General features: G+C 44.8%; 1 protein-coding gene across 1 annotated transcript in view; it reads left to right on the top strand.

The window, feature by feature from the left end:
* Positions 1 to 1,141: 1,141 nt before the first annotated feature.
* The window catches only part of IDH2 (isocitrate dehydrogenase (NADP(+)) 2), a 38,738-nt gene continuing 21,966 nt past the window's right edge, over positions 1,142 to 17,913 (top strand). The window contains exons 1-2 of the mRNA XM_069766181.1: positions 1,142 to 1,513; positions 16,868 to 16,959. Of these exons, the coding sequence (XP_069622282.1) occupies positions 1,405 to 1,513; positions 16,868 to 16,959 (201 nt within the window). The 5' untranslated portion in view covers positions 1,142 to 1,404. The remainder of the gene's footprint in view (positions 1,514 to 16,867; positions 16,960 to 17,913) is intronic.

The following is a 17,913-nucleotide window of genomic DNA, read 5'->3' on the forward strand; positions in this document are numbered from 1 at the left end:
GTGGGGTCCATTATACTGCGTGCAGGGTTGTGTGGGGTCCATTATACTGCGTGCAGGGTTGTGTGGGGTCCATTATACTGCGTGCAGGGTTGTGTGGGGTCCATTATACTGCGTGCAGGGTTGTGTGGGGTCCATTATACTGCGCACAGGGTTGTGTGGGGTCCTTTATATTGTGTTGAGGGCTGTGTGGGTCCATTATACTGCGTGCAGGGCTGTGTGGGTCCATTATACTGCGTGCAGGGCTGTGTGGGTCCATTATACTGCGTGCAGGGTTGTGTGGGTCCATTATACTGCGTGCAGGGTTGTGTGGGGGCAATTACACTGGATGGAGTGCTATGCGGGAGCCATTATACTGTTTGGAGTGCTAGTGGGGTTCATTACAATGTGTGCAGGCCATTATACAGTTTGGGGGGTTATGTGGGGGTGATTATTCTCTATGCAGGGCCACTATACTGTATGCAGGGACACTATACGATATGGAGTGACATCATCCTGTATGGAAGGGCCGTTATGTTGTGTGTAGAGCTGTGTCGGGACCATCATTTTGTGTGGGGGACTATGTGGGCCATCATACTGTGCTAGGGTCACTGTAGGGGCATCATCATTTTTGTGGGGGGTATTATAGGGCCTCATACAGTGCGTGTGGAGGGTAATGTGGAGAAATTCACTGTGAGGTATCTTATTGTGTGTGGGGGCACTTTGTTGGCATCATACTTCATGGTGGCCATGAAAGGGGGTTTGTTAGTGTGTGGGAACACTAAAGGGCTTCAATACATGAAATATTACTTTGTAAGGGCTGCAGAATTGCGGGATATGCTCTTCTGTGAGCCGCAGAATATTATTTTTCTTTTTTGGGAGAGAGCGGGGCCCAATTAGGACTTCTGCAATGGGGCCCTGCTAATAACTTTATTGTCTAATAACTGTGCAGTGAATATAGCACCATGTTTGATAACATATATTAATAGGACACCTATTATAAGTGGGGGGTCACCATTTGACATTGTGCCTTATTACACTGGTAATTACAATGGTGCTTGTACATGGGGCCAGACATAGCGGGCCGCAGCTGCAGGCACAGGCCTTTGTGTCCGGCAGCAGAGGGGTTACAGCGCGGCACAGGGGCGGAGCTACGATTCTCCACAGTCCCGCAGTGAAGGAGTTACCGCGTCCCTTACCGGCGCGTGAGAAACGAATGAATGAAAAGTGGAGCATGCTCGATGCCGGCCCCGCCCCCTGCCGTCAGTGACGTCATGCTAGCTATAAATTGCCGCGATGCTGACGTGTGCGCCCTTGAAGCCGGGCGGTTTGGGGGTGAAGAGTGCTGCGAAGTATCGACCCTGCGGTTTCTCCGGTGCACCCCCATTCTTGTGACCGTCTTCCCGTCTCTCCCTGTTCTACGGAAATATGGCCGGCTACCTGCGAGCTGTCACCTCCATCTGCAAGTCCTCCGCGGCGGTGCTGGGCAGAAACCCCGCGGCCCTCGCCCCCGCCCTCACCCAGCAGCAGAGGAACTGTGAGTGCGGCCGCCGGGGGCTACGTCCTGCAGCGCGGGGGGAGGGGATGCGGCCCCATTGTCTGTGCAGGAGCCCGAAATATCCGTCCTGTGGCGGGGAGGCGCGTAGTCTGCGGCCTGCAGCGCTCTGCGGAGGATGCTGCCGGGTGACCGGGGCATGGGTGACCTTCATCGGTGACCTAGATCCGTGCACCCGGCAGTGAGGAGCGGAGTCCCCGCCTGTGGGGGTCTGATCATGGGGGGCGCACTGCGCGTGTACCGCTGTGTAAGGGGATGCTGCAGGGATTGTGGGAGGGGGCACCGTGCAGATGGTATGCTCTGCCCCGGGATTATGGGGAGGAGGGGGCACAGTGCAGATGGTATACTCTGCCCCGGGATTATGGGGAGGAGGGGGCACAGTGCAGATGGTATGCTCTGCCCCGGGATTAAGGGGAGGAAGGGGGAATAGTGCAGGTGGTACGCTCTGCCCCGGGATTATGGGGAGGAGGGGGGAACAGTGCAGGTGGTACGCTCTGCCCTGGGATTATGGGGTGTAGGGGGGCACAGTGCAGGTGGTATGCTCTGCCCCAGGATTATAGGGGGGGGGGGGGGAATAGTGCAGGTGGTACGCTCTGCCCCGGGATTATGGGGAGGAGGGGGCGCAGTGCAGGTGGTATGCTCTGCCCTGGGATTATGGGGAGGAGGGGGCACAGTGCAGGTGGTATGTTCTGCCCCGGGATTATGGGGAGGAGGGGGGCACAGTGCAGATGGTATGCTCTGCCCCGGGATTAAGGGGAGGAAGGGGGAATAGTGCAGGTGGTACGCTCTGCCCTGGGATTATGGGGAGGAGGGGGGAACAGTGCAGGTGGTACGCTCTGCCCTGGGATTATGGGGTGTAGGGGGGCACAGTGCAGGTGGTATGCTCTGCCCCGGGATTATAGGGGGGGGGAATAGTGCAGGTGGTACGCTCTGCCCTGGGATTATGGGGTGTAGGGGGGCACAGTGCAGGTGGTATGCTCTGCCCCGGGATTATAGGGGGGGGGGGGGAATAGTGCAGGTGGTACGCTCTGCCCTGGGATTATGGGGAGGAGGGGGGCACAGTGCAGATGGTATACGTCGTTTGGACCAGTAATAGGTCTTTATCACACTGCAGGTGTAATAAGTGGCACGCTGCTGATGTTGGCCTGGCTTCCCAGGAGGCATACTGCTGTTGGCATGCACGGTCATATCTGCAGAGTGCCCCCTATTGCACCACATGACATCTGCACCATACAGTTATACTGCTTGGCCTAAAATCTGTAGAAGGGCTGCGTTATCTGTAAGGTGCCCCCAATAATGGGACACAGCGAAAAGCTCTTTATAGGGGGCTTTCTGCAGCTGGTTCTCAATTACTTAAGATAAAACATGTGTATAATCTTTATTAAATACAATACATATTAAAAAACAAATAATGGCGGGTGAAAAACCCAGAGCACAGAACAAAAGGTGGGCAACCCAGAGCAAGAGTTCCATAAATCACATCCTCAATGTAAAGTACCATAAATGACATCACCAATGTAAACAATATGACCCAGCAAAGTGCCGATGTGCAATTGATCATGTACATACATGCATATAATATAGGTGAACAGTAACCTGTATATTTACCAAATGGTGAAATTTACCCTGGGTGTGGTGGGTCCCCAGGAGCGCTCCATTTGGTAAATATACAGGTTACTGTTCACCTATATTATATGCATGTATGTACATGATCAATTGCACATCGGCACTTTGCTGGGTCATATTGTTTACATTGGTGATGTAATTTATGGTACTTTACATTGGTGATGTAATTTATGGAACTCTTGCTCTGGGTTGCCCACCTTTTGTTCTGTGCTCTGGGTATTTCACCTGCCATTATTTGTTTTTTAATATGTATTGTATTTAATAAAGATTATACACATGTGTTATCTTATGGCCTTGGTGTGAAGGTTGTTTTTTGGTGATTTATAAGTTTCCTTCGTGGCTGTACTTTAGGGATATTTATAGGTGTTGGTTCTCAATTACTGCGCACCACACTTGTACTGCTGTACCCAAGACAGAAGGAACTCTGCAGATATAACCTGGGGCGTGAGGCTGATGGAGCCCTGTATGGGGAGCCCACCAGAGTTCTTCCCGAGGTGTAGAATACAGGGCTCTCTACCTGTTTTGGTGGTCCTCCTTCAGTGATGGCACATAGCTGTAGGAGCAGTCGAGCCGTCCCCCTCGTGTACTGTAAGGATGAGGCCGGTTGGACGGTTTCCCCATGTGATGTCACTAGTGGTCGTTGCATCCAACATGTTTTCGGCTCGCGCCATCATTCGTGTTCTTGGACATGTGTGCTGTGCTGCAGCTCACGGTACCTGTGCTTGGTAACTTCTGGTGGTATCTGATTACCTTAATTGTGCAGGAACACTGATGACTGGGTATTACTGCAGTCGGCCCCATCAGAAAAACTGACACTTGCCTATAAATAACGTGAGCAAAGATTGGAGACTAATAATCGCTGTGGACAAGTGTGGTCTGTTCTTCAATCGACTTGTACATCTATAGTTTTTTCCTGAGGATCTGGACGGCTGTATGATTACTGCAGTATGGCCGTGCTCTGTAATGTTCCTCTCCTGGTGCCACTTCAGTCTTTGCCGGCTGGTGCTGGTATCGGATTCCTCATGGCATGTGACTGAACGTCAGATGGAAACTATTCTGAGTTTACATAGTGGCGGTCTGGTAACTGCAGCCCAGGGTCCTGCTGTATACAGGTGCTGATACTGTGCAGCCGCCAGATTGAGGCTTCCTGCAGACTATCTGTTCTGGCAGTGACATTTGACCCATTTGACCATCACAGCCTGACATGGTGGTGCCAAGTCCTGACCGTATGGTTGTGACAGAACTGGGCAGAGGTGCTAAATAGTGTCAGTCTAAATGAATCCGATACACAAGATGCCAACATGTGATCCAGACTCAAGAGAAGCATTTCACGGAATTACGGTATATGTAAAGATTGGCTGGTGGTAGACTATATAATTACTCTGCATGTTGCACCCACTCAATAAATCCGAAGTCAAAGTTGCTCTAATATGGTGGGGTTGACTGTAATGCCCTAGTCTGATGTCTGACATTGTCCTCTCAGAAGTGGCTGGTTTGAAGTTTTTGGACACTTCTTCTGATGTGTGCTCTGCAGAATGCTAATGCCATGGAGGACATAAATATGCAGTTGTCTGAGGACTAGACTTGTGTTGGTGGTTGTGTAGGAGTGATTGTTTAAAATGTTGGCTCTAATTCTGGTTTGTGTCTCCAGAATACTAACTGGTGGTGACACCATGGGAACTGCTGTCCTGCAGCTTCTTAACATTGTATTGCTGGTTGTCACAGCAAATGGAACGCATGCTCTGATCAGGTTGTCACTATGGTCTGGTGCAAGGTTTATGGAAAATTCAGTCGCTGACCTTATGGCTGTCCTTGATCCTGTAGAAAGCGGGCCTAGTTTACTTAAAAAATAAATAAAAAATATCTGACTGGAGTCCCGAAGATTTTGATGGCACAATATTGGATTGTAGTACAGTAGGTTTGTGAACCACTTGAGGGGGTCCATTCATCGTCCGGAAGTAAGTTTTATCATATGCCCTTGGGTTCTAGAAGAGTTTGGCATGCTATGTAAATCCCTCCTGGCCTCTGCCCAGTCCTTGGTAGAGTATGGGAATGTTACAACTGCAGAGCTTTGTAGAGTACAGTGGAACGGTTTAGTGATTTACCATGTCGTATTTTGAAGGACACGTCGGGATCATCTCTGGTTATGGGAGCAGAGTAACTGTTCTAGCTCCTGTGTCCTGACCTGCTCACCACCTTAGCGTCTACAATACACTTTCTCCAGGAAGCACTTCAACAATTTACTGTTCAGAATAATCTGGACAGGCTTAGTTAGAACTTGTCCTTGGAGGGAGATCCTGGAGGTTGACGTAGAGGACAGACCTGGAACTTACACTGACTGTCAAAGCCAGGAATGTGGTCAGACTGGCTTCTGAGTCCAGTGCTGATAGCGCTGGGTTCAACACTTGTCAGCCACTAAGAAATGCTTAATTTCTCAGCGGTCAGTCCATCCAGGACTGTAAATGTAAGTTTCCGAGAACATTAAATAAAGCACCCTAGGAAAATCATAACTCAGATTTGGCCTATCTCTGAACAGCTGCTGCTTCCTTTGCTTGCCTAACTTGCTGACGTTGGCTATTTTTGTTTGAGATTTTCCTCTTCTGATGTGATCAGATTAAATGTCATACTCTGGAGCTTTCTGCTGCCTCTTTAGGTCTAGTGTGTGGTAAACCAGACTAATGGTGGGTGTGTGTATACATATGCATATACATGTGTGGGTTATTCATATATTCTCCCATCTGAGTAGGTTATTGGTGCTAGATTAGCAAAGCTTTTTTTTGTTCCTGCATTCCACTCCAGTTTATATGTACTACGCGTATGTAGATGGATAACCATGCTTTAGGCTATGTGTACATGATGCGGATGTAGTGCGGATCCTCAGCGGATTTTTCAGCGCAGAAACGCTGCAGATCCGCACTGTGATTTACAGTACAATGTAAATCAATAGTGAAAAAAAAGCTGTGCAGAAAAATCCGCACGGAAACTCTGTGGATTTAAAAGTGCATGTCACTACTTTTGTGCGGAACTGCAGCGTTTCTGCACCCTTCCATTATAGAAATCCGCAGTGGTAAAAAACGCATAAAATCCATGCAAATCTGCATCTGCAGTTTCTGCCAGGAGATGCGGATTTTGTGCATAAAACTCTGCATTCCATTCCGCAACGTGTGCACATAGCCTTATATATCTAACTTGCAGGCATCTAAATGTGTAGAGTAAACTTTATATATAACAAGACCTACACATTACTGCTGGACAACTGTCCATTGATGGCGATCTTTTGACGTGCCTTCAGTGATTGTGGTCATGTGGTCTTCCTTCTATGCTGTAGAATTCCGCATGTATGTGATGTCATGGGAGCCTGGATGTGGCCTAGTGCTTGTGTATTGTATCTATGAAGGGTACACGTACACTGTCTGAACTGCACATCACTGTCCCACTAAACTGACATAGCAAGGGGCTCAGAACCGCTTTATTTTAATGTAATAAGGGGTCTGCAGGCTCAACAGGCGATTCTGTAGTTTCACAAACAGATCACAACAGCTAATCCATCACTGATTTTACAAGCTGCATCGTCACATGCTGTCAGTTGATGTACTCACCATTCTTAGGAGTGACAGCAGTAAATAAATGTTTGGCCTAAAACCAATATGTACATGTCCTTTACATGACTTTCTGCAGAATATTTCATAGCTGGTTTCTAGACCAAGTCAGACTTTGCATTGCACCATTAAACTATGTGCTACTCCCCATAATTGTATACAGTAGATGTCATGTTCATATGTTGCTGTCCTAGGTTGGAAGAGAGTTCTGCCTACAATGGAATTTGTTTTCACTGTTCTTTAATTGGGTAGTGACAACAGTCTTGAGAATGCAGCGGGTATGTAACAAACTTACTACCCTCTTCCTATTGTACCAGGCACCTCTGCAGTCTGAGGTGGCTGGCATCCTAGGTAAGGAGCAGCACTTGCAAGCAAGTGCTCAGTCTGGCCGGACAACCAACAGCCCCCTTGTGCTGCAGAGTATGCTGGTCCATACAATCAGTATTCAGGAGCACCCCAACCCCTGAAGGTGTGGGTCTTTTTTTTTTTTTTTTATGGGTTGTCCAATGCATTTTTATAAATATCTATCTTTAAAGGGAACCTGTCATATAAAGAGCACTTAATTTTTGTTGCAGGCATTTCTCCTGCAACATCTATCAACCAGCAACACTGCAGTCACATATTGCAGATTGTCACCACTGTCCACTGATTACGTCCTGTTTAAGGGTCCCTGCTGCTTCTGTCCCTGCCACCTCAATCTTCAGTAAAGGAAAAACAGACCTTAGAAGGTGCTCACGTAGGGCCCCACACTATACATGTATAATAAAGAAAACTTGGCACTCAACTTCTAGAATATTTTTTGGATTTTTTAATGCAGCCAGAAAATGGACGTTTCGGCCTCATTGGCCTTCATCAGCAACTATAAGTGAAAAAATATATACAGAATGATTGACAATGAAAATATCATATCAAAGAAATTACAACAAATATAACAAGTATATACAGGATTGGGCAATCTAGAGACAGGGAATAATGTAGACATAGGGACAAGTCAGAATTGAATAATCAGATCCATTTAATGTTTCTCAACGCAAGCAATGAATAGCCAGGCCTTTCCCCGGGAAGGCACAACCACGGGAAGGGCAGCATCCAATAATGGAAACCACCTATGCCAAGCATGGTATCCATCCACAGACAGCTGTTTCGGGGTTTTTGCCCCTCATCAGTGTGGAGTAGCAAACTGGCTATGTGGAGTAGGAAACTGGCTATTAGGAGCAGTGCCTAGTAAAAGGCTGTGAAGGTACAGATGAATGACCTCGGGGAGACCAAAACATCCAACAATAGCCAGTTTCCTACTCCACACTGAGGGGCAAAAACCCCGAAACAGCTGTCTGTGGATGGATACCATGCTTGGCATAGGTGGTTTCCTTTATTGGATGTTTTCCTTTATTGGATGCTGCCCTTCCCGTGGTTGTTCCTTCCCGGAGAAAGGCCTGGCTATTCATTGCTTGCGTTGAGAAACACGTGATGGTGTCTCCGCAGCTTACTTTACATGCATTTGCATATTTCCCATAAGGGATGGGGGCAGTGTTCTGGATCACTGCGTTGAGAAACACATGATGGTGTCTCCGCGGTGTTGGATGTTTTGGTCTCCCCGAGGTCATTCATCTGTACCTTCACATCCATTTAATGTGGCATGAAATTATCATTAAATTGCACAAAATAGTAATGTTCTAAACCAGGGGTCCCCAACTCCAGTCCTCAAGGCCCACCAACAGGTCATGTTTTCAGGATTTCCTTTGCATTGCACAGGTGATGCAATTATTACCTGGGCAAGACTAAGGAAATCCTGAAAACATGACATGTTGGTGGGCCTTGAGGACTGGAGTTGGGGACCCCTGTTCTAAACAAATGAGAGTATAATATCTGGTGGAAAAAATGTGTGGACATACCGGACTGCAGTATAGTGGTTAATCGCGTTCAGTGCGATAATAGGAGTGACACCATAGTCTATGAAGGTAAATAAGCGGAGGTAAGAACACCAGGCAATATATGAAAAAAATAGAGGGTCACTGTCACGATTCACACCGTGACCGTCACCCTTACGTCACGGGTCGGGGTGACTTTAGGCCAACAGACGGCTATCACATGTGCAGGGGGGCTTATCTTAGTTATCCCTCCACTCCACAATGTGATGAAAAAACACACAAGGCTATTGACCTCTTAGTTTACAGCAGGGGCTTATTTTAGGTATCCCACTGCTCTGCAATATACCACTAACTGCAGGGATTTATGTATATCCCACTTACAGTTCCATTTGGAACTTGCAGCTCTCTGGCACCCCCTTACTCTCAGGTCAGATTAGGTACTGCACCTAGGGTAATTAGTCGCCAGAAAGGCTGCCTGCTATGTACTGGCTATTGGGCACGCTGCAGCGAGGTGATTTAACTACTCCCACTCAGGCAGGAACAATAATTATCAACGCTGCAGTCGTTACGACTCCCAACTACCCAGTACAAACGTATGCTGCCACCAGCTTCGATTAAACCGGTCCGACGCTAACCCAAAGCAGTAGCGTAATTTCCTTCAGAAGACTTGTATGTTTTAGAACAGGAAGAACGAATCTAGTATTAAATATTATACTCAATCAAAGGTTTCAGGCAGTGTTTATAAACAGTTATATAAAAATGTTACAATATGAGACAATTGAAAATATGTACAAGGTAATTATAAAAATAACGGGTTAAATGAGAATTCAACACTTACATGTGTTCAGAGCATTGCAGGCAACCAGGCTAGTTGGGGGAGTTTCAATCTGTCCCAGTTCATTAGGACTCTGGTTAGGAACAGCTCTTCAAGTCAGACTCACATAGGCTCCAGCAGACAGACTGCAGACTGGGGTGCCTGGCAGACTTATAGCTCATCCTGATGACTTCACAAAAAGGGTTGGTTTTCCCAGACCCTCCTATCTCTTCAGTTTAACTAAATGTAACCTAAACTTGCCTAATGCCTGTAACTCCGCTACAGAACATGTCATAGTCATAACAAACCCAGCATTCATCTCGTATTAACATTGGCATTCTAATGAGATCAAATATGTCCTATTTGTGATGCATAATTACAGAGAAATCCCTACTTTTTACCTGATGGAGTTAGAAGCTCATGTTTAGAGTGGCTGATAGAACTGCCAATGAATGATAACAATATGTATTTTTCCTTTTCTAGCCTAAATCGTTGGCCCAATATCTTACAATAATGGAACAAAGGACTTCTTGCATTTACAGAAGGGAATCAGACCAGTTTTAGCTAGCAAAACTTTCCACTGCAGCTATGCCAGTCGTAAATGCCTTTCTTCGATGAAACTCCCCCACATGCATTGACAAGGCAAGCTCTTGCCTGAGTGAAAGGGAAGGGGGAGGGGGGGTTTAGCCCACAGCCTGGGCTAAAAAGAGAAACTAAAATTATGATATTTCATACAATATCGTGACAGTCAGTGAAAATTTTTTTTTTAAAACTGGCCTACCACTTTAAATGTCTGGTCACGCACTAGGCGCTGGGCATGGAGCCTATATAAGATAGTACCTAGTAAGAAAAAGACTAGCTATAAAATTCTGCCCAAACCAGTGCAAGTAAAAAATGCAGTATAGAAGGGGTTTAAGAGCTCGCGTGGGTGGGGGTGTCGGCGTGCAGTCATCAGCGACACCATATCCACCGCTGGTCAGCTGAGTGTGAACTTGTGGGGAGCGCTATAAGTAAGGAAGTGGTGGGAATAACTCTTGGCTAGGACCAATGGCACAGTGGGAAGTGAGAGCGTGTGTTCAGCATGTTTCCAGGTAATTGAATTAGACCAAATTTTATGGCTAGTCTTTTTCTTTTACTAGGTACTATTTTATACAGGCTCCATGCCTAGTGCATGACCAGACATATTTAAAGTGATAGGCCACCTTTTATTTTTATTTCACTGTGACCCTCTTTTTTTTTTTTTTTTTTTTTCATATATAGCCTGGTGTTCTTACCTCTGCTTATTTACCTTCATAGACTATGGTGTGACTCCTATTACCACACTGAAAGCGATTAACCAATAAACTGCAGTCCGGTATGTCTCCTTCTCATTTTTTCCACCAGATATTATACTCTTAATTTCTTTTTAACATTATTATTTTGTGCAATGTAATGGTAGTTTCATGCCACATTAAATGGATCTGCTTATTCAATTCTGACATGACCCTATGTCTAGATTATTCCTTGTCACTCTAGATTGCTCAATCCTGTATATACTTTATATTTGTTTTTGTTGTAATTTCTTTGATATATTTTCATTGTCAATCATATTCTGTATATATTTTTTCAATCATAGTTACTGATGAAGGCCAGTGAGGCTGAAACGTCTATTCTGGCTGCATTTAAAAAATCCCCAAAAATATTCTAGACGTTGAGTACCTAGCTTTTATTATACCTCAATCTTCAGTGGCTGCTGACAGTCCCTGCTTCTGACACCGCTGTCTTTCCCTGAAACAAATTGTCAGGGGGCGGTGATGTAAGCAGGGTGAGTGATGCCCACTGACTACTTGTTTCAGTGAAAGAGGTGGTAGTGTCAGAGGTTTGATGTTGTAGTTGGTGAGATCAGAAGCTGTGGTCACTACGTCATCACTGGTACCAAAACATGACATCTTCAGATGACAGCAGTGTCATGCTGTAGTAAGTGACCGCACTGCTGCCGTCAGATGATGTCCTGTTTCAGTGGAGATTATAGAAGCTTCTGAGAAGTTACTTCAGAGCTGGTCTCCTGTGACATCCAGTTTCAGATAACCCTCAAAGGAAAATGTTACAGGAAGTAAAGCGAATGGCTGTGTAGAGAGAATAGTTGGGAATTTTATAATGAAGCAAATTACAAAAGTGGTTAGGGATTACAGATAAATATTTCTAAAGTATTATAGGTAGCAGACAACCCCTTTAAAGAGAATCTGTTGCCAGTTTGTTTGTTTTCTACCCTAGTTGAGAATCATGTGGGGACTGAGCCAGATTCCAGCAATATATAATTTGGCCGCTTGCTGTAGTTAGCTGAATGCTGACCTCTGACCCTGCCCACATCAGTGATGGCTTTCTGCCTATGCAGTCAGTGGCGTGGGCAGTTATACAGAGCTCGGCATTAGAGGACTGCTAGATCTGCATCAGATGAGTGACTTGATCAAAACTGCAGCGAGCAGCTCAGTAAGTGATACATTGCAGGAATTGGGGTCTCTGTCTCTAGACTATGCTGCTCTCAGATTGGTTAGTGACCTATTCTCCTTAGAAAAAGCGGTTTAGCATCTGAGACTTGTGGAGCATTAAACCCCTTAAATGCTGTTTCAGTTTTGATATGTAAACATTTAAAGGGTACAGTCACCCTGTGTTGCCTGTATCAAAGGAGCTGATGGTGTTTGGTCCCATAAATATTTGCATATATTTTCTGCAACAATAGATGTGGCTAAATACTAATACTAACATAGTCCACATACAGACTTTGAATACTTAAAGGGGTTGTTTCATTGTTGAAACCCCTATTACAGGACAGCCATTGCATGATTGCTACAGATCCTGTTCACAATACCACCAGCAATGTATTATCCTAACTTTGGAAGATGTGACTCAGTGCTTCAGGTTGCATTATGTGGGTACATTATGTCCAGCATTCAGGCAAATGCCTGTGTATATAGGACTTGGGCAGCAATGACAATGATTCTCTACTCTGGTCAATAGGAAGGCTGAGCAGGAGAACCACCTGATGTTTCATATGTGATGATGGGCTCTAAGAATATTGGATTCCTTGATGATACATCGTTGGGGATTTTATCTGTAGAAAGCTGTTGGCATGAAACCTCTATGTAATGGATATTTAGCATTGTTCATATTCCACCTACAGTGTGTTGCGAAAGTATTTGGCCCCCTGGAACTTTTCAACCTTTTCCCACTTAATCGTGCTTCAAACCTAAAGATACCAAATGTAATTTTTAGGTGAAGAATCAACAAGTGGAACAGTTGTGAAGTTGAATTAAATTTATTGGTTATTTTTACATTTTGTGGAAATTCAAAAACTGAAAAGTGGAGTGTGCAATATTATCCAGCCCCTTTACTTTCAGTGCAGCAAACTCACTCCAGAAGTTCATTGTGGATCTCTATCTGTGATGGTCTCGGGGTTCTGTTTGAAGCACAGAGAGCATCATGAAGACCAAGGAACACAACAGGCAGGTCCGTGATACTGTTGTGGAGAAGTTTAAAGCCGGATTTGGATACAAAATGATTTCCAAAACTTTAAACTTCCCAAGGAGCACTGTGCAAGCGATCATATTGAAATGGAAGGAGCATCATACCACTGTAAATCTACCAAGACCCGGCCGCCCCTCTAAACTTTCATCTCAAACAAGAAGACTGATCAGAGATGCAGCCAAGAGGCCCATGATCACTCTGGATGAACTGCAGAGATCTACAGCTGAGGGACAGTCTGTCCATAGGACAACAATCAGTCGTACACTGCACAAATCTGGCCTTTATGGAAGAATGGCAAGAAGAAAGCCATTTCTCAAAGACATGCATAAAAAGTGTTGTTTAAAGTTTGCAACAAGCCACCTGGGAGACACACCAAACATGTGGAAGAAGGTGCTCTGGTCAGAAGAAACCAAAATTGAACTTTTTGGCAACAATGCTAAACGATATATTTGGCGTAAAGGCAACACAGCTCATCACCCTGAACACACCATCCCCACTGTCAAACATGGTGGTGGCAGCATCATGGTTTGGGCCTGCTTTTCTTCAGCAGGAACAGAGAAGATGGTTAACCCCTTCACGACATGCGCCGTACTATTACTGCACATGTCGTATCTCCCCTTTGATGTGGGCTCCGGTGGTGAGCCCACATAAGTCGCGACATGTCAGCTGTTTTGTACAGCTGACATGTGCGCGCAATAGCGGCAGGTTAAAACTCGATTCACCCGTCGCTATTAACCTGTTAAATGCCGCTGTCAAATGCTGACAGCGGCATTTAACTAATAATAAAAATAATAATAATAATAATAATCTTTTTATATAGCGCTAACATATTCCGCAGCGCTTTACAAGTTGCAAACATTATCATCACTGTCCCCGTTGGGGCTCACATTCTAAACTCCCTATCAGTATGTCTTTGGAATGTGGGAGGAAACCGGAGTACCCGGAGGAAACCCACGCAAACACGGAGAGAACATACAAACTCTTTGCAGATGTTGTTCTTGGTGGGGTTTGAACCCAGGACTCCAGCGCTGCAAGGCTGCTGTGCTTACCACTTCGCCACCGTGCTGCCCTACTGCCCTAACTACTGCTTCCAGCCGCGCGGCCGGAAATGAGCGCATCGCTGACTTCCGTCACATGATTGGGGGTCAGCGATGCGTCAGGACAGTAACCATAGAGGTCCTTGAGACCGCTATGGTTACTGATGTCAGCCTGCTGTGAGCGCCCCCCCTGTGGTCGGCGCTCATAGCAAGCCTGCATTTTGGCTGCATAGCAGTGATCTGATGATCGCTGCTATGTAGCTGAGCCAATCGAGTTGTGCCAGCTTCTAGCCTCCCATGGAAGCTATTGAAGCATAGCACAAGTTAAAAAAAAATGTTTTTAAAAATGACAAAAAAATATAAAAGTTTAAATTACCCCCCCTTTCACCCCATCCTAAATAAAACAATAAAAAAATAAAACCTTCATAATTGGTATCACCGTGTTCAGAATCGCCCGATCTATCAATAAAAAGCATTAACCTGATCACTAAGTGAGAAAAAAATTCGGAACGCCAGTATTACTTTTTTTGGTCACCGTGACATTGCATTAAAATGCAATAATGGGCGATCAAAAGAACGTATCTGCACAAAAGTGCTATTATTAAAAACATCAGCTCAGCACGCAAAAAATAAGCCCTCACCTGACCCCAGATCACGAAAAATGGAGACGCTACGGGTATCGGAAAATGGCGTTTGTTTTTTTTTTTTAGCAAAGTTTTGAATTTTTTTTCACCACTTATAACCTAGACATGTTTGGTGTCTTTTTTTATCTATGAACTCGTAATTACCCGGAGAATCATAATATCAGGTCAGTTTTCGCATTTGGCGAAGCTAGAAAAAAAGCCAAACAAAAAACAAGTGTGGGATTGCATTTTTTTGCCATTTCACCTCACTTGGAATTTTTTTTCCCGTTTTCTAGTACATGACATGGTAAAACCAATGTTGTTGTTCAAAAGTTCAACTCGTCCCGCAAAAAATAAGCCCTCATATGACCATATTGACGAAAAAATAAAAAAGTTATGGCTCTGGGAAGGAGGGGAACAAAACGCAAAAATGAAAAAGGGCTGCGCCTCGAAGGGGTTAAAATTCATGGTAAGATGGATGGAGCCAAATACACGACCATTTTCTTGAAGAAAACCTGTTGGAGTCTGCAAAAGACTTGAGACTGGGACAGAGATTTGTCTTCCAACAAGACAATGATCCCAAACATAAAGTATAATCTTCAATGGAATGGTTCACAAATAAACGTATCCAGGTGTTAGAATGGCCAAGTCAAAGTCCAGACCTCAATCCAATCGAGAATCTGTGGAAAGAGCTGAAAACTGCTGTTCACAAACGATCTCCATCAAACCTCCCTGAGCTCGAGCTGTCTGCCAAGGAAGAATGGGCAAGAATTTCAGTCTCTCGAAAAACTGATAGACATACCCCAAGAGACTGGCAGCTGTAATCGCAGGAAAAAGTGAAGCAACAAAGTATTAAGTTAAAGGGGCCGAATAATATTGAACGCCCCACTTTTCAGTTTTTGGATTTCCACAAAAACTTAAAATAACCAATAAATTTTGTTCAACTTAACAATTGTGTTCCATTTGTTGTTGTTTCTTCACCAAAAATTTACATTTGGCATATTTGTTTGAAGCATGATATGTGGGAAAAGGTTGAAAAAGTTCCAGGGGGCCAAGTACTTTCGCAAGGCACTGTATGTGGTCTAAGTAGTAAACACTGGAGCCGCTGCAGCTCCAACACTGACTTGGAGACGTAAGCTTTGAAGGAAACAGGAGTAAGGCGGCTAGATTTAATCTACATAAAACCCATTTCCAGAATATTTGGTAAATACAAGCTTGTAACTCTCTGTAAATGGAATTAATGTCCAAAAACCACTTTTGAACTGTAGTTTTGCTGATGCTTTTTCTAGTGTAAAATGAACACCCAATAATTAGTGGGACACCTCTGCTTCGGTGTATGCAGCTGAAGTTTTGAACATTAATTTGTCTTTTTCAAAAAAGAGAATGCAATGTCAGTGTGAATGTTCCTGAAGTCTGTAATCTTAAAATCACAATATGCACCTATATGAAAACAACAAAAATCACCACTCTCCTGATAACTGACTTTAGTGTCTTCCGTCTAATCATTGTCTAATTTTGCAGACCTAAAGGTACCGTCACACTCAGCGACGCTGCAGTGATATAGACAACGAGACTATCGCTGCAGCGTCGCTGTTTAGGTCACTGTAGAGACGTCAAATACAGCAACACCAGAACGATGCAGGAGCGATCCAGTGATGTAACGGCGACTCACTTATCGTTCTCGCTGGTTGTTAGCTCCGTGTAAAACATTGCAGGCATAGTTGCTTTTGCTGTCAAACATGACGATACACGCCGACCTGACGACCAAATAAAGTTCTGGCCTTTCTGCTCCGACCAGCGATGTCACAGCGGGATCCTGATCGCTTCGCTGCTGCGTGTCAAACACAACGAGATCGCTATCCAGGTCGCTGCAACGTCACGGATCGTTTTTTGTTTTCGTTGTAAAGTTGCTGTGTGTGACGGTACCTTAATAGTGTCCCATGCTGCTGTTTTTGTCCAGTGGTTTGACAGATCTGTTATTGGGACATTGTCTCCAAAACAGATGTGCACAAAGCCCCAGTCAAAAACAGAATTGATGATGATTTAGAAGCCAGGAAACTCTCTTATGTATTAAACCTATACAATGTATCAGTCCGGCAATGTACGAGCTTTTGGAATATGGAATATCCCCATTAAAAGGCTTTAGCTTGCATGAAATGTACATGAGCAGCTTAATAAAGGATTTCCTGGCTAGCATGTCTTCTGCTTCAGCCTTGGTTGACTTCTAAAATTATATCGCCCATGGTTTTTTCATCCATTTTGTAGATGCAGACAAACGTATCAAGGTGGCTAATCCAGTGGTGGAAATGGATGGGGATGAGATGACCCGTATTATCTGGGAGTTCATCAAGGAAAAGGTACAATTGTGTGCAATGTTGGAGGTTGTAAGCTACTTTTAGGCTATGTGCACATGTCAGGATTTTCTGCAGAATTTTCCTGAACAAAACCAGACTTTTTCTGCAGGAAATCCACATGCGTTTTTTTCGCTTTTTTTTCCTCAGAGCTTTCCCAATGTAATAGCGGTAAAAACATGAAAAATTGCAAAATTAATGAACATGCTGCGTTTTTTATCGCAATGCGTTTTTATCATGGAAAAAACGCAACATATGCACAAAAATTGCAGAATGCATTATAAATGATGTGATGCATATGTATGCGTTTTTTAAGCGTTTATCGAGGTTTTTATAGCAAAAAACACAAAAAATCCTGAACGTGTGCAGTCTTACTTTGACCTATGTTTAGGATAGGCCATCAATGTCTGACTAGCCTGGGTTTGACACCCGGCACTCCTGTCAGTCAGTGGTTACTGGTGGCAGCTGGAAATACTCACTTGCAGAGCTGCTCAGTCTACTTGTAGTGGCAGCCGCAGGGTACTGCACACCCACCTCCTATTCCAATCAATGGGTGGGCAGCAGATGTGTAGTGCCCTTCAGCGGCTACTATAAGTAGCAGCTTGGCAAGTGAGTACTTCCAATAACAGCTGATCGGTGGTGGTCCTGGGTGTCAGACCCCAGCAGATCAGACATTGACCTATCCTAAGGGTAGATCAAAGTAAAAGTAGTGGGCAACCTTTAAGCTGCTGCATATCTCAGTGCCTTTCCCAAACTTATCCTGTTCAGCTGAATGCACAATATACCACTGCCTTTAGTTTCATACACAGCAGCTGTGTAATGTATCTGTAGGACGGATTGGTCATCTTCTATGGGGTGTCACACACCCAATCCTCCTTCGTGCTCACAGTAGATGAGGGGTACCTAGCAGTGACTTGCTCCCCTCTTTCAGACAAGTATCCAGTGCCGGCTTCCTAAGAT

This window comes from Ranitomeya imitator, chromosome 4 (genome assembly GCF_032444005.1).
Source record: "Ranitomeya imitator isolate aRanImi1 chromosome 4, aRanImi1.pri, whole genome shotgun sequence".
Taxonomy (NCBI): domain Eukaryota; kingdom Metazoa; phylum Chordata; class Amphibia; order Anura; family Dendrobatidae; genus Ranitomeya; species Ranitomeya imitator.